General features: G+C 41.5%; 2 protein-coding genes and 1 long non-coding RNA gene across 4 annotated transcripts in view; 2 read left to right on the forward strand and 1 right to left on the reverse strand.

Annotated features, from left to right (window-relative positions):
- The window catches only part of LOC106563202 (small conductance calcium-activated potassium channel protein 2), a 37,887-nt gene extending 34,249 nt beyond the window's left edge, over positions 1 to 3,638 (forward strand). The window contains exon 9 of the mRNA XM_014128545.3: positions 1,550 to 3,638. Within this exon, the coding sequence (XP_013984020.1) occupies positions 1,550 to 1,825 (276 nt within the window). The 3' untranslated portion in view covers positions 1,826 to 3,638. The remainder of the gene's footprint in view (positions 1 to 1,549) is intronic.
- LOC106563203 (uncharacterized) lies at positions 868 to 5,098 on the reverse strand. 2 transcript variants are annotated; one of them, XR_001319195.3, is made up of 3 exons: positions 4,737 to 5,098; positions 3,640 to 3,691; positions 868 to 1,841 (listed from the first exon to the last, which is right to left on the reverse strand). It is a non-coding gene; the product is annotated as an uncharacterized LOC106563203 (long non-coding RNA). The 2 variants fall into 2 exon arrangements; XR_001319194.3 differs by having other exon boundaries at positions 868 to 1,853.
- Positions 4,259 to 24,795, forward strand: LOC100196120 (developmentally regulated GTP binding protein 1). The gene is given in 9 exon segments (NM_001141149.2): positions 4,259 to 4,391; positions 22,392 to 22,515; positions 22,657 to 22,832; positions 22,967 to 23,036; positions 23,158 to 23,327; positions 23,516 to 23,646; positions 23,855 to 24,022; positions 24,157 to 24,279; positions 24,552 to 24,795. Coding segments are annotated over 9 exon segments (1,131 nt in total). The 5' UTR covers positions 4,259 to 4,322; the 3' UTR covers positions 24,652 to 24,795.
- Positions 24,796 to 25,645: the final 850 nt, after the last annotated feature.

A 25,645-nucleotide genomic window follows, 5' to 3' on the forward strand; every position in this document is an offset into this window, starting at 1 on the left:
GCCATTATAATTTCAGCTACTTGTGGTATTGGGTTTCAGTAACAGTTTAGTACATCAAAGGAGGATGTTTAGTACATTTAGTTTTAGTACATCAAAGGCCTATGTATACCCACAGGTCATTTCCTGCACCCAGAGTCGGCTTAATCAGAGTCTGAAATCAGCCCACAATGCACAGTCGTGTATGCTTACACAAGCGTTTTTGTCCCTTAACTGAATATACTTATAGTCCCAGTCTACTCTTGACAGAGTTCTGGTCTTATTTTATTAGTGCTGTATTATAAAGATTTAATTAATTTGCAGTTGAATTTTTCATGATTAACTGAGGCAAACTCGAGTCAGTTCATCTATGTGTCTATCCAAAATTCACTTGTTACCTCCAGAAAATCTCGAATTTAGGCAGTTCTTTATCTCATAATGTTGCATTTTGCTATTGCCTCAAGGTTCCATCCTTATTTTCATAAAGTTCCGAGATAAATTTAAAGCCTCTAACCCTGTCAATTCTAAAATCCTTGATCATCTGTGGAAATTGCCTTTTAAAATACGTAGTGAAACCCTATCTGCCCGCCCAAGTTGGAGCGCCAGGGTGGTGAAAAGCTGTCAGTGTTGTTTTGGCCCGAGGTGGATCGCTGTGATTCTAAACAAGCCACCCTGCCCATTATTCCTACCCCAAATGAGGAAAGGACAAGGTAAGTGATGGATGGATGGCATTGGTCACATGCTGGCAGCGATTGTTCTCATGGTGAACATTAGCTCAGTACACAGCAGCCCCCTCGGAACTGGATATCTCACTGTTTGATAACATGCCATGTGTCGAGAGGAAGAAGATCAACTTCCTGGTGCAGAAGTTAGTAAGTGTATACAGCAGAATTTCTCTGCAAGTTATCAATGAATATTTTATTTGCTTATCTACAGCATCAGGTTTTGTTTGTTGTGATGGAGATCTGTGAAATTTGAATTGCCCGTTTCCAGACACTTTATTATATTTATGTCTACATTGATTCTGCTGTGAGTTAACACTTTTTCAAGATGGTTGAAAAGACAGAGACAGTTGTAGCACTGAGAATAGCTGCAGACTGAGTTCAGGTCTGCCATGGAGGGCAGACTAATAATCTGAAAACAAATCTACATCTCCAGGGAACAGTTTAGTGTTGTAGTGGGAAACAGTAGCATGATTAGATACTTAGAATGATGCAACTGATAATCAAATTATTCACAAGCTGTTCCTTTTAAGAAGTATACATTTCATGCTGGTTCTTTTCAACTAAGGGGCAACTCATAACTTCCATTTCAGTCAAACTTTCACTTAGCCTTTTGACATCCATGACTAAGTGAAAATGTGACTAAATGAGGATTTGCCCCTCAACTGGCTCTGGACAGATTGCCATTGTAAATAAGAATTTGTTCTTATTTATTGACTTGCCTGTGTAAATAAAGGTTATTAAAATATACAAAATAATTGTAGAATTGCCTGCAACTGCTAGCCTAAAGCACCCCATGCTCTGGAAGGGTCTCGCCCTCTTACTATGACCGAGTGTCTCTCCTCCTCCAGACTCAGAACATCATGTATGACCTGATCTCAGACCTGAACGAGAGAGGGGAGGACATGGAGAAGAGGATCGCCCTGCTGGAGACCAAGCTGGAGACTTTGCTGGGGAACCTGCAGGCCCTGCCAGGACTCATCAGCCAGGTCATCAGCCAGCAGCACAGGGACTTCCTGGAGGTGCAGCTCCAGCCGTACAACAAACACAGCCCTGAGCGATCGCAGTCTGTGTCCAGACGGAGGTCATCCTCCACTGCACCACCCACCTCCTCCGAGAGCAGCTAGAGTCCAAGGGGAACACCTACAGAGAAGACTTTTGCCATCATATGGCCAAGTTGCATTTATTGTAAAGCCTTATGGTTTCAATAAGTATTATCCAAATTCTGATGACAGAATCCGAGCTACCGGGACAATGGATTTTAAAGGGATGGTGTTTATTTTTTATTACCTCAAAAGATGTTATCCTTGCTCTGGTGACATGACCATAGAAAATGATGCTTTCCTCAGTAAAAACTATTAGGCCTATCGATGGGGGCTGTGATCAGAAATATACTCCATCTCTATGCAGAGGTAGCCAGTTTTAGGACAGTAAGGTTACTGGCCGGGTGTGAAGATAATGCACTAAAATAGTGCTTCTTCTCACTGACTTTGTGCTTTTGCTGGCTTGATTCAGTTACCATGTTCCTTAAAGCAAGCTGAGAAATCATGGGACCTATCAATCAGCAAGCATTACAGTAATACTTTTTATTGAGGAAAAAGTGATATTTCATGGACATGACTGAAATGAAGACAGAGGGCAGCACAAGAATGCACCCACATACTGTCACTCAGAGGTACCATATAGAGCTTGAAATATATCTTTTAGGTTAGAAACAGCATCAACTATGGAGTTTTTTCTTTTGCACAGTGCCCCTGTAGAATGACTATTTTTGGGGCCACACTGCAAACAATTGAATCCTCTTATCAAAATGAATGCATCTAAATCTGTACTTGCACTTACTTTTTAATCATTGCACTTCAATGCTGACTGACGTATGATATAAATCTGTGTTGCTCATTAAAATAAGAAAAATGTAGATGTTTGGGCATGGACTTATGGTCAATTCTCAATTAATTCATTTGTATTATTAGTGAAGAGGACTCAAGTCAAAGCCCTCATGCTATGTACCGCAAAGGGACCTCAATTTAAAACTGATAGGCTACTGAAATTAATACTTTCAATTATCACAAACAGTTTGCTCTTTCTTCAACACATCTCAACCCTTGTCCTGGAAGCACTTAGTATTTATGCTGTTTTTTGCCTCAACTGAGCAACAATAGTTGGATGCAATGCAAACCAATAATTCAGAAGAACTGTAGCCACTTTTAAAAGTAAATTCATATTTTTATATTTTCATGAGGATAAGCACACCTTACAGCATACGTCTTCAACACAAATAATGACGGAGAGATATGAACAGAATAAATTATGTAAAACATTCATTGGTTGAGGTGAAATCCAGCATATTCAACATATCTTCCATTAAACCTCCAGGACCAAGGTTAAGATACCATGTTGGAAATCCTGGGAATACACATTGTTAGTTCAAAAGGAATGTATAAAAGATGGTATAGCAATTTTCTGTATTAGAGGGCTGGGCCTGGTCACTAAAATGTCAAAACCTAACTGCAAAAAAATGATCTCTGACACACATACTTGTGCAAATATTGTATGTGCTCAAGATTATAGAATTAGATTTCAACAAAGCTTTGTCCCTTTGTTTAAAACAGCAATAGCTTGGCCACTAGCCAGTCATAAAGGGAAATAAAAGTAACATTCCACCAGTTATACACATTTTGGCAATATGCACCCTCCCTCTGCAAGGTTTTCAGAAGTTAGATGAGTGTGCCATATTCATCCGATGGGCATTTATCTAGTCAACTTCCTGTCCAACCAACCAAAAACTCAATCCCATCTACAGTGTTGAATGTACTGTTGCTGGTTTTAGAGCTTTCAAACATTGGCAGTCAATCCAGAAATTTTAGCAACATAGAAACTTTTGAGAGATTATGTACTGTATGCAAACAAAATATGAAACAATAAAAACAAGCATATTTACCAGATTTGTGTGCGTTACTAATACCTCCACTTGACTGGGGTGAGAGAGAGACCTGTTGCCACACGAAAAAGGCAACCAGTGAAGAACAAACACCATTGTAAATACAACCTATATTTATGTTTATTTATTTTCCCTTTTGTACATTAACTATTTGCACATCATTACAACACTGTATATAAACAGATGACAGTTGAAATGTCTTTATTATTTTGGAACTTTTGTAAGTGTAATGTTTACTGTAAATTTTGTATTGTTTATTTATTTCACTTGCTTTGGCAAATGTAAACATGTTTCCCATGCCAATAAAGCCCCTTGAATTGAAATTGAATTGAGAGAGAGCATGCAGTAGCCTTTTAATGTGATTAGTTATGCAGTGTCAGATACATTAGTTTGATTTGTCAAATCCAAGCCTGAAATGTGTTACATAATTTCTGCAAAGTGTATGTCATTGCTGTTACATGGAATATGTAAAGTCATCAAACTTACATAAACCTGCAAACAACTAAATTCCGGTAGGTAGCGCCAAAGGCGTCGCCGTTTTTTGAGTTCCCGGTTTGCAATCGAGTTTCTTTGGTTTGCCGGCTGCCTCTTCCTCCTAGCGAGTACCGCAGGTTGAAGACATGAGTGTTCGCTTTTGCTAGTTTGCGTGATAAAAGCTCAACGATTTAGCTATAAAACGTTATATGCGATATCATCTAAGGACCAGCTACAAGATGAGTTTACTCGCCAAAATAGCAGAAATTGAGGCCGAGGTAAGTTAGCTAACGGTAGCGAATGCTAGCTGACGTTAGCTGTGATTCACGTTTTAACTTGACTAACGTTAAGGGAGCGAGCAACTATAGTTGGCTAAAGTGAACTTGGCTAATTGAGGATGTAACGTTACAATGGATTTCCCCCCCCCCAATTATTTTTTTAATTATATAACATAATATGATGGCAGACACCCGAGTCTGAGCAGAGCTGGGTGTTATTTAGCTAAGAATTCTCAATTCTACGTTAGTCTATGCTTTTAACGTAGTTCTCTACAGTAGTTAACTTTAGCTGGCTATGTGTTATTATTAGCAGGGTAACTAGTTTTCTGAAGATACCAACCTTACCTTTACGCCACAGATGGAACAATGAGCCAGATGTTTCACCGGATGTATACATCTGAAGCATTTGGTTGGCGTTTCCACTCACCACCAAATATGGTGATGAGAGGAAGTCCAGCAGTGGCCGGCAGTGGGAGAAGATGGATTTTGACCGAAATTCGGCTAATTTTCTCATCGATGAAACATTTGATCGCAATACAGTTTCCTGTTCCCACAACCGTAAACTGTTATGGACAAAGTTTTGTAGACTTTACCCTTTGCCATAGTTTCAATTTTTGTTTTGTTTTGGACTGCAAGGGCAAATTGAGTTATTGCACACATGCACTTCAGAGGAGGCTCCCTATTCGGAAATATGCAAATACATGGGTCATTCCATATCATTTCAGCAAGCCATGACACCCACCATCTCAGATTGTTCTGAAATTGTTTCTGAAGTTAGAAACATAAGATTAGCGTTCGTGAAACGTCATTTTGTTCATTTAATTTGATCTCTGAGAAATTAAGAAAATTGATTTCACCCAAATTGGCCCTTTTAATTTATAGGATTCACATAATATTCTACAAATATAGTACCCAACATCCGATTAAATCCAAACTTATTCCTACCATTGAGTAAGACATGAGGAATCCAATAAAATGGTCAAAGGCCAGCTCCAGAACCCCCACCCGCCAATACCATCCCATCAACCAATATACAGAATCGGTTTTCTATGTCTAACAACTGGTATGCAGCTGCGGCTTGGAGTATTGCTTCTTCGTCCTTTGTAATGTATTTCCTGTGAATCTGAGGATCTTTTTCCCCCCTGTTTAGATAAATTAGCCATTTAAGTCGTTTTGCATTATTTACCATGAATTCATGTTAAAGTACCATGTTTTACCCACTAGATGCCGCTTTTCCTGCTACTGTCGCCACACCCTTTTATCAATTTTTCTTGTCTTTTGTTTATTTAAGGGATCACAACATTTTCTTTGCAACTTTGGGTAGAAAACTATTACCTTTTGCTCCTGATTAAAATAAATGATGTGGTCAAGCCAGTCCTCTGAAGCAATTCAGTTTGTCCTTCTCTTTGCAACCTAATGCGTCAACCTAACTCTCCTTGAAAAGTCCAACAAATAGCAGCTCTCTGAGAGGGCTATCTATATGGTGCAATTCTCATATGAAGACTTTTCCTACAAACCCAAAACTTTGATGGAGAAATGGGATAGTGACTAAAATCTTGTCACAACCCTAATAAAATAATACAATTATAAACCTTTGCATTGCAGTCATGTATTTCAATACAATCATTAGACAACATTTATATGTGTTTGGTGACATTTTTATCATTTTATTGGATTCCTCGTGTCTTACTAATTGTTAGGAAGAATTATGGCCCAAATCAGATGCTGGGTAGTATATTTATTTAAGATTATATGAAACCTATTATGGCAAATTTGAGCGCAATCAATTAGCTTAATATTCAAACAAAATAATGTTTCAGGAATGCTAATCTTATCGGAGACAGTGTGTGTCAATCCTATTTTTTTTTTATTTTTTTTTGGAATGACTCGCATGCTAGAACGTGCCAATAGGATCTCGCTAGCTTGCGCTTGGCTCTGCCCACCTCTTTTCTTGTTCTGGAAATGACAGGCAGTGGTCTGTCTTTGGTTAGTTATAAAACATCTTTGGTTACTTGTTTACACTGACCTGTGTCATGTAAAAATCTTCCCAGCCTGAAATTGTTCCCTATCGTTCTGATTGTGACATTATGTTGTAAAAATGTTCACAGTGTGAAATAATTTCACACACGTCTGTGTGGATGGCTGAGCTCGTGCAGATGTTTCTCTCTGATTTAGCTAGCTAACTAGCATAATTAGCTGTAAACTGGTCAAGATGGCTTGTTCTCAGAGGTGTGCAGTTTTAACTTGTATGTATAGCTAACTAACAAACAAGCACTGTCAATCGAAACCGTAGCTCCCACGTCTTTGCAATCTCCAAAAAATCTCTCCTCACATCAACCCTCAGCACTTTGACGCGAAAGTCTGGGTATTTATATGCTGACCTCACGCTTCACAAGCTTCTGATTTGTCAGAGTCAATACTCCTGGCCACCATTGATTGGCAGATGTGTGAAGCAAATGTGCGTGCCCACAGAACAGTTTTTCGATGTCGAGGGACGATGTGAGAGAAACAAGCTCAGCCATCCACATAAAGAGATGCGCGTGCAATTATCGAATTGGGAAAATTTTCACGCTGGGAGAAATTTTACAGCATGAAATCTTCTCAGCATGAAATAGTTCCCAATCGTTCTGATTGTGACATCATGCTGAGAAGATTTTTACGTGACAACCTGCACTGGGGTCGGAACGCAATCATGGTTACATTGTTTGTGTGGTCAAGATATGTGTTGGAAAATGTACCTCAAAGCAGGGATAGGACATGCCACTGTACTAGAGGTCGACCGATTAATCGGAATGGCCGATTAAGTAGGGCCGATTTCAAGTTTTCATAACAACTCGGTCATCGGTATTTTTGGCCACCGATTTGCCGATTAAAAAAAATAAATAATAATAATAATAATAATAATTAAAAAAAAATAATAATAACATTTTTTTTTTTTATATATATAAAATTGAAAATATATATGTTACAATGGCAAAAATATATAAAAAATATATTTAAAAAAATATATATATTTTATAAATATTTTTTAACTAGGCAAGTCAGTTAAGAACACATTCTTATTTTCAATGACGGCCTAGGAACGGTGGGTTAACTGCCTTGTTTAGGGGCAGAACGACAGATCTTTACCATGTCAGCTTGGGGATTCAATCTTGCAACCTTACGGTTAACTAGTCCAACGCTCTAACCACCTGCTTTACATTGCACTCCACGAGGAGCCTGCCTGTTATGCGAATGCAGTAAGAAGCCAAGGTAAGTTGCTAGCTAGCATTAAACTTATCTTATAAAAAACAATCAATCAATCAATCATAATCACTAGTTAACTACAAATGGTTGATGATATTACTAGTTTATCTAGCCTGTCCTGCGTTGCATATAATTGATGCGGTGCGCATTCGCGAAAAAGGACTGTCATTGCTCCAACTTGTACCTAAACATAAACATCAATGTCTTTCTTAAAATCAATACACAAGTATATATTTTTAAACAGGCATATTTAGTTAATATTGCCTGCTAACATGAATTTCTTTTAACTAGGAAAAATGTGTCACCTCTGCAACAGAGTCAGGGTATATGCAGCAGTTTGGGCCGCCTGGCTCGTTGCGAACTGTGTGAATACTATTTCTTCCTAACAAAGACAGCCAACTTCGCCAAACAGGGGATGATTTAACAAAAGCGCATTTGCGAAAAAAGCACAATCGTTGCACGACTGTACCTAACCATAAACATCAATGCCTTTCTTAAAATCAATACACAGAAGTATATATTTTTAAACCTGCATATTTAGCTACAAGAAATCCAGGTTAGCAGGCAATATTAACCAGGTGAAATTGTCACTTCTCTTCCGTTCATTGCACGCAGAGTCAGGGTATATGCAACCGTTTGGGCCGCCTGGCTCGTTGCGAACTAATTTGCCAGAATTTTACGTAATTATGACATAACATTGAAGGTTGTGCAATGTAACAGGAATATTTAGACTTATGGATGCCACCCGTTAGATAAAATACGGAACGGTTCCGTATTTCACTGAAAGAATAAACGTGATAGTTTCCAGATTCGACCATATTAATGACCTAAGGCTCGTGTTTCTGTGTGTTATTATGTTATAATTAAGTCTATGATTTGATAGAGCAGTCTGACAGTGATGGTAGGCACCAGCAGGCTCGTAAGCATTCATTCAAAACAGCACTTTCGTGCGTTTTGCCAGAAGCCCTTCGCAATGCATTGCGCTGTTTATGACTTCAAGCCTGTCAACTCCCAAGATTAGGCTGGTGTAACCGATATGAAATGGCTAGCTAGTTAGCGGGTGCGCGCTAATAGCGATTTAAACGTCACTCGCTCTGAGACAGAGTAGTTTTTTCCCTTGCTCTACATGGGTAACGCTGCTTCGAGGGTGGCTGTTGTCGATGTGTTCCTGGTTCGAGCCCAGGTAGGGGCGAGGAGAGGGACGGAAGCTATACTGTTACACTGGCAATACTAAAGTACCTATAAGAACATCCAATAGTCAAAGGTATATGAAATACAAATCGTATAGAGAGAAATAGTCCTATAATAACTACAACCTAAAAGTTCTTACCTGGGAATATTGAAGACTCATGTTAAAAGGAACCACCAGGTTTCATTTGTTCTCATGTTCTGAGCAAGGAACTTAAACGTTAGCTTTCTTACATGGCACATATTGCACTTTTACTTTCTTCTCCAACACTTTGTTTTTGCATTATTTAAACCAAATTGAACATGTTTCATTATTTATTTGAGGCTAAATTGATTTTATTGATGTATTATATTAAGTTAAAATAAGTGTTCATTCAGTATTGTTGTAATTGTCATTATTACAAAAAATATATATAATAAATTGGCCGATTAATCGGTATCGGGGTTTTTTGGTCCTCCAATAATCGGTATCGGCGTTGAAAAATCATAATCCGTCGACCTCTACACTGTACTGCAAATTTCACCTTTCAATCTATTCAAAGTTTATTGGTCACGTACACAGATTTGAAGATGTTGCAGGTGCAGCAAAATGCTTGTGTTTCTAGCTTCAACAGTGCAGTAAAACGCACATAATCCAAGAATGGGCAATGTCAGAGTCCGGAACATAAATAGATATACACTGAGTGTACAAAACATTAGCAACACCCCTTTTGCCCTCAGAACAGCCTCAATTCGTGAGGACATGGACACTACAAGGTGTCAAAAGCATTCCACAGGGATGCGGGCCCATGTTGACCCCAATGCTTCCCACGGTTGTGTCAAGTTGGCTGGATGTCCTTTGGGTGGTGGACCATTCTTGATACACACAGGAAACTGTTAAGCGTAAAAACCCAGCAGCGTTGCAGTTCTTGATACACTCAAACCGGTGTGCCTGGCACCTACTACCATACCCCGTTCAAAGGCACTTAAATATTTTATCTTACCCATTCACCCGCTGAATGGCACACATACACAATCCTTGTCTCAATTGTCTCAATGCTTGAAAATCCTTCTTTAACCTGTCTCCTCCCCTTCATCTGCACTGATTGAAGTGGATTTCACAGGTGACATCAATAAGGGATCATAGCGTTCTCCTGGTCAGTCTGTCATGGAAATAAAGGTGTTTGGAATGTTTTGTATACCGGCCAGTTTATTACGTACACCACCCCATTGTGGGGCGGCAGGTAGCCTAGTGGTTAGAGCATTGGATTAGTAACCGAAAGGTTGCAAGATGGTGTTGGTGGTTGCAACACCAGGGTTGTGGGTTCGTTTCCCACGGGGGACCAGTACGGGGGGAAAAAATGTATGAAATGTATGCATTCACTACTGTAAGTCGCTCTGGATAAGAGCGTCTGCTAAATTACTAAAATGTAAATGTAAGATCGAATCCCCGAGCAAGGTAAAAAAGGTACAAGGTAAAAATCTGTCGTTCTGCCCCTGAACAAGGCAGTTAACCAACCCACTGTTCCTAGGCCGTCATTGAAAATAAGAATTTGTCCTTAACTGACTTGCCTAGTTAAATAAAGGTTAAAAAAAAATATATAAAAAAAATCACGAAAATGGATCACACCTAGAGACAGTGAGTCACGTGGCTTGTTATGTGAAGCAGGCAGACTGGCATCGAGGCATTCAGTTTACTGTTCGATTGAACGTTAGAATGAGCAAAACGAGTGACCTAAGCGACTTTGAGTGTGGTATGATCGTCAGTGCCAGGCTCGCCAGATCCAGTATCTCAGAAACGGATGAGAGAGGTCGAAGGAGAATGGCAAAAATCATGCAAGCTAACAGGCGGGCCTCAAACAGACAAATAACAGCTAAGTACGACAGTGGTGTACAGAACAGCATCTCGGAAAGCACAACTCGTTGATCCTTGTCACGGATGGGCTATTGCAGCAGATGACCACTCCGGGTTCCACTCCTATCAGCTAAAAACAAGAAGAGGCTCCAGTGGGCATGTGATCACCAACACTGGACAATTGAGGAGTGGAAAATCATTGCCTGGAACATGACAGTAAGTTTTGTTTACTTGAGTGGCCTCCACAGTCCCCAGACCTCAACCCAATAGAACATCTTTGAGATGAGATGGAACCGGCTGATCGCAGCATGAATGTACCGCCGTCCAATCTGCAGCAACTGCATGATGCCATTGCGTCAGCATGGACCAACATCCCTGTGGAACGTTTCCGACACCTTGTGGAATACCCCAGATAATTCAGGCTGTTCTGGAGGCAAGGGGATCCGACCCCATGCTAGATGGGTGTACCTAATAAACTGGCAGGTGAGTGTATGTATATATAAAAAATGGTGTATGGACAGTTTATGAATAGAAAAGGAATGTTTTGGGCTCCCGAGTGGCGCAGCGGTCTAAGGCACTGCGTCCCAGTGCTAGAGGCGTCACTACAGACCCTGGTTCAACTCCAGGCTGTATCACAACCGGCCGTGATTGGGATTCCCATAGGGCGGCGTCCGGGTTAGGGTTTGGCCGGGGTAGTCCGTCATTGTAAATAAGAATTTGTTCTTAACTGACTTGCCTAGTTAAATAAAGGTTAAATAAAAAATCTAATGTACAGCAGTAGTTATATAGGATGAGCCATGACTAGAATACAGTATATACATATAAAGTGTGTAAAACAGTGTGTAAACATTATTAAAGTCACCAGTGTTCAATGACTATGTACATAGGGGAGCAGTCTCTAAGGTACAGGGTAGAGTACTTAGTGGTATCTGGCTAGTACCAGTGATTAAGGTTCAGGGCAGGGTACTGGGCGGATGCCAGCTAATGGTGACTGTTTAACAGTCTGATGGCCTGGAGATAGAAGCTGTTTATCAGTCTCTCTGTCCCATTTTTGATGCACCTGCACTGTCTCTGCCTTCTAGATGGTAGCGGGGTGAACAGGCCGTGGCTCGGGTGGCTGAGGTCCTTGATGATCTTCTTGGCCTTCCTGTGACACCGGGTTGTGTAGATGTTCTGGGGGGCAGGCAGTGTGCCCCCAGTGATGCGATGGACTGATTGCACCACTCTTTGGAGAGCCCTGTGGTTGCAGGTTGTGCAGTTGCCATACCAGGCGGGGATACAGCCCAACAGAATGCTCTCAATGATGCATCTGTAGAAGTTCATGCGGGTCTTAGGGGCAAGACAAATGTATTCAGCCTCCTGAGGTTGAAGAGGTGCTGTTGTGCCTTCTTCAGCGCGCTGTTGGTGTGGAGGGACAATTTCAGGTCCTCAGTGATGTACATGCCGAGGAACTTGAAGCTTTTGACCCTCTCCACTGCAGCCCCGTCGATGTGGATATAGGCGTGCTCTCTCTTCTGTCTCATCTAGTCCACGATTAGCTCCTTCGTTTTGTTGACATTGAGGGAGAGGTTATTTTCCTGGCACCACTACGCCAGGGCTCTCACCTCCTCCCTGTAGGCGGCCTCGTCGTTGTTGGTAATCAGGTTTACTACTGGTGTGTCATCAGCAAACTTGATGATTGAGTTGGAGACATGCATGGCCACGCAGTCATGGGTGAACAGGGAGTACAGGAGGGGGCTGAGCACGCACCCATGTTGAGGATCAGCATGTTGGAGGTGTTGTTCCCTACCTTCACCACCTGGGGGCGGCCCATCAGGAAGTCAAGGACCAAGTTGCACAGGGCGTGGTTCAGACCAAGGGCCCCGAGCTTAAATGTGAGCTTGGAGGGCACTACGGTGATGAAGAACGAGCTGTAGTCGATGAACAGCGTTCTTGCATTGGTGTTTTCTCTTGCCCAGGTGGAATAGGGCAGTGTGCAGTGCAATGGCGATTACGTCATCCATGGATCTGTTGGGGCGGTATGTGAATTGTAGTGGCTCTAGGGTGTCTGGTAAGGTGGAGGTGATATGATCCTTAGCTAGCCTCTCGAAGCACTTCATGATGACAGAAGTGAGAGCTTTGCGGTGGTAGTAATTTAGTTCAGTTACCTTTGCTTTCTTGGGTACAGGAACAACGGTGGACATCTTGAAGCAAGTGGGGACAACAGACTGGGATATACAGAGATTGAATATGTCTGTAAACACTCCAGCCAGCTGGTCTGCACCTGCTCTGAGGCTGTGGTTTGGGATGCCGTCTGGGCCGGCAACCTTGCGAGGGTTAAAACACTTAAATGACTTACTCACGTCGGCCACGGAGAACGAGAGCACACAGACTTCGTGAGCAGCGGTGGCCCGTGTCTGCGGCTCAATGTTGTTTTCCTCGAAGTAGGCGAAGAAGGTGTATAGCTTGTCCAGAAGCGAGGCATCAGTTTCCGCGAGGTGGCTGGCTTTCCCTTTATAATCCGTGATTGTCTAGAGTCCCTGCCGCATACGTCTAGAGTCCCTGCCGCATACGTCTGGAGTCCCTGCCGCATACGTCTGGAGTCCCTGCCGCATACGTCTGGAGTCCCTGCCGCATACGTCTGGAGTCCCTGCCCCATACGTCTGGAGTCCCTGCCCCATACGTCTGGAGTCCCTGCCGCATACGTCTGGAGTCCCTGCCGCATACGTCTGGAGTCCCTGCCGCATACTTCTGGAGTCCCTGCCGCATACGTCTGGAGTCCCTGCCGCATACGTCTGGAGTCCCTGCCGCATACGTCTGGAGTCCCTGCCGCATACGTCTGGAGTCCCTGCCGCATACGTCTGGAGTCCCTGCCGCATACGTCTGGAGTCCCTGCCGCATACGTCTGGAGTCCCTGCCACATACGTCTCGTGTCTGAGCTAGGGATGGGCATCAGTACTCAAGTACTTGAACGGATGTCAAAGCTTGACAGGGCATAAAATTAACACCCGCCAAATGCGGTAGATTTAGGTACCGGCAGGTAAGAATGTCTATTTCACCAGCCACGTTCGCAGGTGATCAATTTCAGGTGATCAATCAGGACTCAACAATGCAAGCAGTACATTCACATCTGCAAATAAAAATAGTCAAAAGTCAAGTATGAGCACATGCGTGAGTTATAGCAGACATGCTGCAGTAGCTGTTTTCAAAGTATTTCTGCTGTTTTATTTCATAACTTCTAATCGCACAGAGAAATATGAATCCTATATCCCACCTCGTGCACCAACACTGCCTGTCAGGGGACTGTGCACACTGTGAGTGAAGCGCTGATAGATTCATTTTTGTAGTTGCTGCGAACAGACATAAAAGTTGGTCTAATTTACTTGAACCTCTACAAAGTGAGACTTTATCCTTTTGTTTCTTGATTATTTACATTGTTTTGTTCATAAGCTCGGTCATTTTTCAATGTTAGTTTGAATCTGCTGCTTCAACTGATAGCAAAGAGACACTGTAGACACTGTCTACTACTAGTCACATCCCAAATCTCACACACACAGACACGAGTGGCATGACTAGAGTGGCCCCTTTACCACAGTAACCTCCCACCCTTAAAGGGGCAGCTGAACATTTTGTCTCATCTGATATTTTGGTTAAAAGACTCAGGTCACAAAAAATTAATAAAATTGAGCAATATACCACATTACTTCTTACTAATACATTTCTTGTTTTAGAAACATTACAAAGCATGGTCATCTTTCTTATTTTTTTGCTGTAATTATGGCAAATATAAATTATATATTTTTTTATCGACAGTGGCTGGTGGACCAAAATGTACATTTTAGGTGCTGAATCTCAACCTTTAACCCAATTAGTCCTATTGTAACTCTGGCACGTTTTGTTTTAAACCTTTAACCCGTTTTAAACAGTGTGTGTTTGAGCTACAGACTTCTGGGTTGTACCATTGGATTTGTCTATTTCTTCTGCCTCTATAAATACCATTAGTCTGTGTGATTAACAGTGGCTGATCTAGAGCAGTGTTTGTGAGACAAGGGCGGGTCCCGAAGGGGCATGGGGTCTAGTCTTTTTACAAACGTTTCTGTAGAGTCCGAATTGTTTGAGCTATAAAATATTAAATGCTGAGACTCTCACGAGCACACACATGTTTTGCTCTATGATGCTCACAAGCAACACAAGAGTCATTAGAAGGTAAGGGGTTCTTCTACATTGAAGATCATAGGAAATCCCAGGAAATAGTGTCTATAATACTGTAATAAGCTCACATAGTTGTTGTCATAAACTCCAAATTCCACACAGTTGTCACTTACTAGTTGGATATTTATTTCCCAGTGATCAAACAATTTCTGTACCTACTGTATTCATATAAATTACACTGAACAAAAATATCAACGCAACATGCAACAATTTCAAAGATTTTACTGGGTTACCGTTCATAGTGTATAAGGAAATCATTCAATTAAAATACATTCATTAGGCCCTAATCTATGGATTTCACATGACTGGGAATACAGATATGCATCTGTTGGTCCAACAAACAAAAAAAGGTAGGGGTGTGGATCTGAAAACCAGTCCGTATCTGGTGTGACCACCATTTGTGTAAGGTTCTGTATTTATTTTCTTAGTCAACCTTGTGTTCTGTTTCGTTGTGTTCTTGAACGTAGCCCTGTCTTTCATTTTTGTTCATTGATTTCACTTGTGTTAGTTACTCACCTGGTCTCATCAGCTCCTTATTTAGTTCAGTTCATTCTGTTGGTGCCTTTGTGAGGTATTGTTCATTTGGACTCTACCAAAGCCTTTTTCCTAGCTCGTTAGTGAGAACCAGTTATAGCCTTCATTCCTAGGTTTGATTCACCTGCCTGTTTGCCTACCTGTGTATGACCATTGCCTGCCTGTGACCACGATTCCAACCTTCTGCGAAGGCAAAATAAACACCTGCCGCACTCTGCGCGTCAATCTACACCTTTTTCTCCCTGAGTATTCATTACAATTTGCCTCATGCAGCGTGACACATCTCCTTCACATAGAGCTGATCAGGCTGTTGATTGTGGCCTGTGGAATGTTGTCCCACTCAACTTCAACGGCTGTGCGAAGTTTCTGGATATTGGCGGGAACTGGAAGACGCTGTCGATCCAGAGCATCCCAAACATGCTCAATGCGTGACATGTCTGGTGAGTATGCGGGCCATGGAAGAACTGGGACATTTTTAGCTTCCAGAAATTGTGTACAGATCCTCGCAATATGGGGCCGTGCATTATCATGCTGAAACATGAGGTGATGGAGGTGGATGAATGGCACGACAATAGACCTCAGGATCTCATCACGCAATCTCTGTGAATTCAAATTGCCATCAATAAAATGCAATTGTGTTTGTTGTCCGTAAACAATGCTTGCCCATATCATAACCCCACCACCACCATGGGGCACTCTGTTCACAACGTTGACATTAGCAAACTGCTCGTCCACACACGACGCCATCTCCCCGGTACAGTTGAAACTGGGATTCATCCGTGAAGAGCACACTTCTCCAGCATGCCAGTGGCCATAGGAGGTGAGCATTTGCCCACTGAAGTTGGTTACGATGCTGAACTGCAGTCAGGTCAAGAACCTGGTGAGGACGACGAGCACACAGATGAGCTTCCCTGAGATGGTTTCTAACAGCTTGTGCAGAAATTCTTTGGTTGTGCAAACCCATAGTTTCATAAGCTGTCCAGGTGGCTGGTCTCAGACAATCCAGCAGGTGAAACAGACGTCCTGGGCTGGCGTAGTTCCACGTGGTCTGCGGTTGTGAGTCCAGTTGGACGTACTAACGAATTCTCTAAAATTACGTTGGAGGTGGCTTATAGTAAAGAAATTAACATTAAATTCTCTGGCAATAGCTCTGGTAGTTTCTGCTATGGAACATTTCTGGGATCTTTTATTTCAGCTCATGAAACATGGGACAAACACTTTAAATGTTGCCATTATATTTCTGTTCAGTATAATTTGGCAATAAAACTCATGAATGCAATTATTTATGTCAGATAAACAAAGAAAATGGTTAAACACTTCATTGTGAAGCTAAATATAAGGGCTGGAGAATGCATATAAGTTAAAGTCAGATAAATGAAAAGCCGATATTTTTATGGGGTCTCGGGACTGATGGGGTTAACCAGAGATCACATTTTTTCAAATACTGTAAAACTATTTGGTGGAATGTGCATTGTGGGTGCCCGAACGGGCAAGTGAAATGTTGTCATGGAAAACAATAACATTTCGTCTTGAAGACGACATATATTATTTGTACCTGTGCATTTGCGGGGCACAACAAAAAATAAACCAAGCCAAACATCTCAGTTCTTCTCCCTAAATTCCCTTTCCCTTATAATTGGTTAGCCTTTAACAACCCCTAAACATAGCCAGGTTCCACACGGAAAATATGCAATAACATTTGTTTTATAAAGACAGAGCGTATTTCCATCAGAATCATTAAGCCTAGGCCTACTCACCAAACAGATGTAGTGGCCGTAACTCATCACCTTGCAAGTGTTCAATATGGAATTATTCATCCATTTAGAAAACTCAAAAGAACAGGCAGAATAAACTACATTGAACGTCTGTATGGCGAAAAGATGATAGATTTTGTTTTGTAATCCTGAAAAAAATTGTCTTTGTCAAATTGAGCCCCGTTTCAAATGATCACTCTTTTAAAATAACTTCCTTTCGCCAGATGCGCATCACTACGCAGTGGCAACCTTTTTCATTTGGAAAAATATTCTGTTATATTTTATTCTGTTATATTACATATTTGTTTACTATAAAATAGGTGTCTCGACTGTAAGGGCTCTGGAAATAAGAGCGTCTTGTCTGCTAAATTAAATAAGCAAGGCTATGCTATTACCCAAGCAAATCAGATCGAAGTGTATTGGTCGCATACACATATTTTGCAGATGTTATTGCGGTTGTAGCGAAAGGCTTGTGTTCCTTGCGCCAACAGTGCAGTAATATCTAACAATACACAGCAATACAAATGAATCTAAAAAGTAAAAGAATGGAATTAAGAAAAATAAATATTAGGACGAAAGCGCCACTGCTAAGGTTACTGCCTTTTTTATGATTGTGTTCCACGATTATAAAATAACCAGTTGATATTATGGTTTCAATAAATGAATCTTAAATGGCACTTGCTTTTATATTGACTGAATATATATATATATTGACTGAATATATATATATATATATATATATATATATATATATATATATATATATAGTACCAGTCAAAAGTTTTGACACACCTACTCATTCAAGGGTTTTTCTTTATTTTTACTATTTTATACATTGTAGAATAATAGTGAAGACATCAAAACATATGGAATCATGTAGCAACCAAAAAAGTGTGAAACAAATCAAAATATATTTGAGATTGTTCAAAGTTTGCCTTTGCCTTGATGACAGCTTTGCACACTCTTGGCATTCTCTCAACCAGCTTCATGAGGCAGTCACCTGGAATACATTTCAATTAATTTGTGGTATTTCTTTCCTTCTTAAATCATTTGAGCCAATCAGTTGTGTTGTGACAAGGTAGGGTTGGTATACAGAAGATAGCATTCTCTCAACCAGCTTCACCTGGAATGCTTTTCCAACGGTCTTGAAGGAGTTCCCACATATGCTGAGCACTTGTTGGCTGCTTTTCCTTCACTTTGCAGTCCAACTCATCCCAAATCATCTCAATTGGGTTGAGGTCAGGTGATTGTGGAGGCCAGGTCATCTGATGCAGCATTCCATCACCCTCTTTCTTGGTCAAATGGCCCTTACACAAACTGGAGGTGTGTTGGGTCATTGTCCTGTTGAAAAACAAATTATAGTCCCACTAAGCGCAAACCAGATGGGATGGCGATACGCTACAGAATGCTGTGGTAGCCATGCTGGTTATGTGTGCCTTGAATTCTAAATAAATCCCCAACAGTGTCACGAGCAAAGCACCCCCACTCCATCACACCTCCTCCTCCATGCTTCACTTTGGGAACTACACATGCTGAGTTCATCCGTTCACCTACTCTGCGTCTCACAAAGACATGGCGGTTGGAACCTAAAATCTCAAATTTGGACTCATCAGGCCAAAGGACAGATTTTTTTCTTGGCCAAAGCAAGTCTCTTCTTCTTATTGGTGTCCTTTAATAGTGGTTTCTTTGCAGCAATTCGACCATGAAGGCCTGATTCACACAGTCTCCTCTGAACGGTTGATGTTCAGATGTGACTATTACTTGAACTCTGTGAAGCATTTATTTGGGCTGCAATCTGAGGTGCAGTTAACTCTAATGAACTTATCCTCTGCAGCAGAGGTAACTCTTGATCTTTCCTGTGGCGATCCTCATGGGAGCCAGTTTCATCATAGCGCTTGATGGTTTTTGAGACTGCACTTGAAGAAACTTGAAAAGTTTTTGATATTTTCCGGATTGACTGACCTTCATGTCTTAAAGTAATGATGGACTGTTGTTTCTCTTTGCTTATTTGAGCTGTTCTTGCCATAATATGGACTTGGTCTTTAACCAAATAGGGCTATCTTCTGTATACCACCCCTACCTTGTCACAACACAACTGATTGGCTCAAACGATTTAAGAAGGAAAGAAATACCACAAATTAACTTTTAACAAGGCACACCTGTTAATTGAAATGCATTCCAGGTGACTACCTCATGAAGCTGGTTGAGAGAATGCCAAGAGTGTGCCTAGCTGTCATCAAGGCAAAGGGTGGCTATTTGAAGAATCTCAAATATGAAATATATTTTGATTTGTTTAACACTTTTTTGATTACTACATGATTCCACGTGTTATTTCATAGTTTTGATGTCTTCACTATTATTCTACAATTTAGAAAATTGTAAAAATAAAGAAAAACCCTGGAATGAGTAGGTGTGTATAAACTTCTGACTGGCACTGTATATGTGTATGTATGTAATATATACATACAGTTGAAGTCGGAAGTTTACATACACTTAGTTTGGAGTCATTAAAACTCATTTTTCAACCACTCCACGACTTTCTTGTTAACAAACTATGGTTTTGGCAAGTCAGTTAGGACATCTACTTTGTGCATGACACAGGTAATTATTCCAACAGTTGTTTACAGACAGATTATTTAACTTATAATTCACTGTATCACAATTCCAGTGGGTCAGAAGTTTACATACACTAAGTTGACTGTGCCTTTTAAACAGCTTGGAAAATTCCAGAAAATAATGTCATGGCTTTAGAGACTTCTGATAGGCTAATTGACATCATTTGAGTCAATTGGAGGTGTACCTGTGGATGTACTTAAAGGCCTACTGTCAAACTTAGTGCCTCTTTGCTTGACATCATGGGAAAATCAAAAGAAATCTGCCAAGACCTCAGAAAAACAATTGTCGACCTCCACAAGTCTGGTTCATCCTTGGGAGCAATTTCCATACGCCTGAAGGTACCACGTTCATCTGTAACAAACAATAGTCCGCAAGTATAAACACCATGGGACCACGCAGCCGTCATACCGCTCAGGAAGGAGACGCTTTCTGTCTCCTAGAGATGAACGTACTTTGGTGCGAAAAGTGCAAATCAATCCCAGAACAACAGCAAGGACCTTGTGAAGATGATGGAGGAAACAGGTACAAAAGTGTCTATATCCACAGTAAAACGAGTCCTACATCGACATAACCTGAAAGGCCGCTCAGCAAGGAAGAAGCCACTTCTCCAAAACCGCCATGAAAAAGCCAGACAACGGTTTGCAACTGCACATGGGGACAAAGATCGTACTTTTTGGAGAAATGTCCTCTGGTCTGATGAAACAAAAATAGAACTGTTTGGCCATAATGACCATCGTTATGTTTGGAGGAAAAAGGGGGAGGCTTGCAAGCCGAAGAACACAATCCCAACCGTGAAGCACAGGGGTGGCAGCATCATGTTGTGGGGATGCTTTGCTGCCTGAGGGACTGGTGCACTTCACAAAATTGATGGCATCATGAGGATGGAAAATTATGTGTATATATATTAAAGCAACATCTCAAGACATCAGTCAGGAAGTTAAAGCTTGGTCGCAAATGGGTCTTCCAAATGGACAATGACCCCAAGCATACTTCCAAACTTGTGGCAAAATGGCTTAAGACCAACAAAGTCAAGGTATTGGAGTGGCCATCACAAAGCCCTGACCTCAATCATATAGAACATTTGTGGGCAGAACTGAAAAAGCGTGTGCGAGCAAGGAGGCCTACAAACCTGACTCAGTTACACCAGCTCTGTCAGGAGGAATGGGCCAAAATTCACCCAACTTATTGTGGGAAGCTTGTGGAAGGCTACCCGAAATGTTTGACCCAAGTTAAACAATTTAAAGGCAATGCTACCAAATACTAATTGAGTGTATGTAAACTTCTGACCCACTGGGAATGTGATGAAATAAATAAAAGCTGAAATAAATCATTGTCTGTACTATTATTCTGACATTTCACATTCTTAAAATAAAGTGGTGATCCTAACTGTCCTAAGACAGGGAATTCTTACTAGGATTAAATGTCAGGAATTGTGAAAAACTGAGTTTAAATGTATTTGGCTAAGGTGTATGTAAACTTCCGACTTCAACTGTATATATACTACCGTTGAAGCATCCCGGAGTCGCCTCTTCCCTTTTGACATTGAGACTGGTGTTTTGCGGGTACCTTTTAATGAAGCTGCCAGTTGAGGACTTGTATGGCGTCTGTTTCTCAAACTAGACACTCTAATGTACTTGTCCTCTTGCTCAGTTGTGCACCGGGACCTCCCACTCCTCTTTCTATTCTGGTTAAAGCCAGTTTGTGCTGTTCTGTGAAGGGAGTAGTACACAGCGTGGTACGAGATCTTCAGTTTCTTGGCAATTTCTCGCATGGAATAGCCTTCATTTCTGAAAACAAGAATAGACTGACAAGTTTCAGAAGAAAGTTATTTGTTTCTGGCCATTTTTAGCCTGTAATCGAACCCACAAACGCTGATGCTCCAGATACTCAACTAGTCTAAAGATGGCCAGTTTTATTGCTTATTTAATCAGCAGAACAGTTTTCAGCTGTGCTAACATAATTGCAAAATAGTTTTCTAATGATCAATTAGACTTTTAAAATTATGAACTTGGATTAACTAACACAACGTGCCATTGGAACACAGGAGTGATGGTTGCTGAGAATGGGCCTATGTAGATATTCCATAAAAAAAATCTGCCGTTTCCAGCTACAATAGTCATTTACAACATTAACAATGTCTACACTGTATTTCTGATCCATTTGATGTTATTTTAATGGGCAAAAAATGTATTTACTTTTCTTTCAAAAACAAGGAAATTTCAAAGTGACCCCAAACTTTTGAATATATATATATAAATATATATATGGTATTATTTAAATTTGAGCAGTATTTCAATCTTCTCAATTGAGCATTGTGGATAAAGGTCAAATTTGCACTACAGTGGCATTTCCCATCCCTGCATTGAGGTACGTTTTTTCGACCCATGTATCGCGCCGGCTCCACGGTGTCTTAATGCAACCATGATTACATTCCGACCTTAGTGCAGCTCAGTATAAACAAGTCTAATGGTAGTGTTGGTGTCATGATTACAATATGTTTTCTTTATTAGTGATCAGTCGAAATCCAGCCATCACACAACTTGCCTCTGAGCAAGTAGGCCTAGCTAATATTCTAGTTCCGATTGTTGTATTGTGTAGAATATGAATGGATTAAAGCGTCCTCTCTGTGTTGGGTAGATGGCTCGGACTCAGAAGAACAAGGCCACATCTAACCACTTGGGGCTGCTCAAAGCTCGCCTGGCCAAGATGAGGAGAGAACTTATCACACCAAAGGGAGGCAGTGGAGGAGGCACAGGGGAAGGTGAGTCCTGACTCCTGATCATCGTTCACTTTTAGAATGTGTCCCTTTGCTACACAACAGTGCAGTGGAGATGTAGAAAGTTGAGATTTACAAGCTCATGTCACATTGTAATGAATACTAATGTGTCACTCTGTTGTATAGGCTTTGATGTGGCAAAAACAGGTGATGCCCGTATCGGGTTTGTAGGCTTCCCCTCAGTGGGCAAGTCTACTTTACTAAGTAACCTGGCAGGGGTGTACTCAGAGGTGGCGGCCTATGAGTTCACCACCCTCACCACAGTACCAGGAGTGATCCGCTACAAGGGTGCCAAAATACAGGTACTTTACATGCATCTTATACCTTTCACATGGCACCTTAAGGCCAACAGAGGCCAATCTGTAACAATAGTTTTTATTTTTCTATTTAAGATGTTTTAGTATTAGGATGCGTATTCTACTTTTGTGTCTCCAAGCTCCTGGATCTTCCAGGTATCATCGAGGGGGCCAAAGATGGCAAGGGCAGAGGACGACAGGTCATCGCAGGTGATAACCATCAGTGAAGCATCAAAACCATACACAAACTACATGTGATAGTTTTGAGCACACACGTGCCACACTCACATACCTTGAAGGTAGTTTGTAACTGTGGTCTTTCTCTTCCCAGTGGCTCGAACCTGCAACCTGATCCTCATAGTGTTGGATGTTCTGAAGCCTCTGGGCCACAAGAAGCTGATTGAACACGAGCTGGAGGGCTTCGGAATCCGCCTCAACAAGCAGCCGCCCAACATCGGCTTCAAGAAGAAGGACAAAGGAGGCATCAACTTCACCGTCACAGTACGTGTGTTTAACACAAAGGTTTCACGTCCAGCTCTATCTGTCCCCATTTCTCTCTGTGTCTCTGTCTCTCTCTCTCTCTTTAGAGCTGTCTGTCTATCTATGGAGGTTGATTGATAATTTTTCTCTCCCTTTCGATTTCTATGGGCTTACTCTGGTGTTCTTCCTGTCTCTCTCCTTCTCTCCAGTGTCCACAGAGTGAGCTGGACGGTGACGCAGTGAAGAGCATCCTGGCCGAGTACAAGATCCACAACGCTGACATCACCCTGCGCAGCGACTCCACTGCCGATGACCTCATCGACGTGGTGGAGGGAAACCGGTAAGCAGCTGAGCACTTCTACAAACTCAGGGATGTAATCTTCCTGATTAAGCAGGAATTCCTGTATTTCTGACATAATCCTCCATTCATCTAGAATTGGGCCTGACCTATACCCCTTAGCCAAAAATACTTCTATACCCCATTCCAAAGTATGGTCAACGTTCCCCCACAGACCTGCTGACATACATACTCTGTTTAATCCCACCAGAGTGTACATCCCCTGCATTTATGTGCTCAACAAAATCGACCAGATCTCCATTGAAGAGCTGGACATCATCTACAAGGTACCCCACTGCGTGCCCATCTCTGCCCATTCCCGCTGGAACTTTGATGACCTACTGGAGAAGATGTGGGACTACCTGCACCTAGTGCGCATGTAAGGAGACGCTCTCTCAACCTAACAGCCCCTAGAAGAGACATATAGAGTTATTGGAATCCATATTACACTGCTTGGATAAATGTGGGGTTTGTGTCTAAATTAATAAATTATTTGAATGTGTTGTCCCCTAGATACACCAAACCCAAAGGCCAGCTTCCTGACTACACATCTCCAGTCGTTCTACCTACTGAACATACTGCAGTGGAGGACTTCTGTTTGAAGATTCATAAAAGCCTCCTCAAAGAATTAAAATAGTGAGTACTATACTATTGACTAATGGCTTTTGTGCTTCTTGTTGATGTTTTGGAAAAGACTGAGGTATACCCACCCCAGTATTTAACCGATTAAAGCAACAATCTGTAAGAAATAATGCACTTTAAAAAGAAAGAATTCACCAAATGCACTTAGCTGCCACTAGGTGTCCAATGTTAACAGTTGGATTACCCTACAAAGGAGAGCACAGCACACATGACACAATGTTGCACCTGCCTGGCATTTTTCTAACACTCAGTTCCTGTCCTTTCAGTGCTCTGGTGTGGGGTGCTTCAGTGAAACACAACCCCCAGAAGGTGGGAAAAGACCATGTCATGGAAGATGAGGATGTAATCCAGCTGGTGAAAAAGTAAAAGTCTCATGACTCTCTGCATCAGAGGGAATAGTCTGCTGCTCATGAAAACCCCCCTCAAGCATATCCACGAGAACATCTGTCTTCGTTGTTCTCAATTTTATGTTGGAATTTATCAAACTGAAAATAAAAATGATATGAATGTCAATGTTACATTTACCTCCCTCATTTACGCCCGTATGTGATTCATAACATCCATCGAAGAGGTATGAGCCTTGAATCAAAAAATAATATGAAATAAACACCATAAAAATGACTGACTTTTTAATATGAAGTCATCGTCTTTTATTTTAGATCATTATAAAGGTCATTGGGTTTATGCCTGGAAAGATGCAATGTTATTAATGTTGAACAACACTGACTTAACATAACTTCATAACATTCACATTTCCCTTCATATGAAATACATCCAAATCCCGTCCAAGTGACATGGGTGTGTCTTGCTCCATCTGTCTATACTTTCACTGGTGAGACAGTTCTTATGAAATACACCCTAAAACACAGTGGGTGTATTCTAGCTCCATCTCCTCTGGAAGTCAAGCCATACCCCTTACCCAGACACCGTCTCACGGTGTCCAATACAACGGCTTTATTTGAAAGTCCTGTCGGCCACTGATTTATATAACATTGATGATACAGTCAGTCAGGCTGGCATCCAACCCCCTCTCTCCAGCACGGACAGTCTCTAAGGTTAATCAGTTCATTCACTCAGACACAGTCTGGGGACATTCTACCCCAGCTGTTCAGAAACACCGATAACCCACAGTAGTGCATAGCGTTTCATCAGATCTTGAAGCACTTTGGTGTATATGGATTATTTAATGCCGATGTGTAGCAACCCAGCTGTATGAGATGGATCAGCCATTTTGTGTCAGAAGTCGCCACGTTAGCATTTTTTTGGGGGGGTGGGGGGGGGGGGGTGTTAGATGGATAGCATGATAGGGTCAGGTGGGACATTTGCTCAGGACACTCAATAAAGTGTTGTCATGTGTTAA

This window comes from Salmo salar, chromosome 11 (assembly GCF_965601325.2).
Source record: "Salmo salar chromosome 11, fSalSal1, whole genome shotgun sequence".
In the NCBI taxonomy this organism is placed as follows: domain Eukaryota; kingdom Metazoa; phylum Chordata; class Actinopteri; order Salmoniformes; family Salmonidae; genus Salmo; species Salmo salar.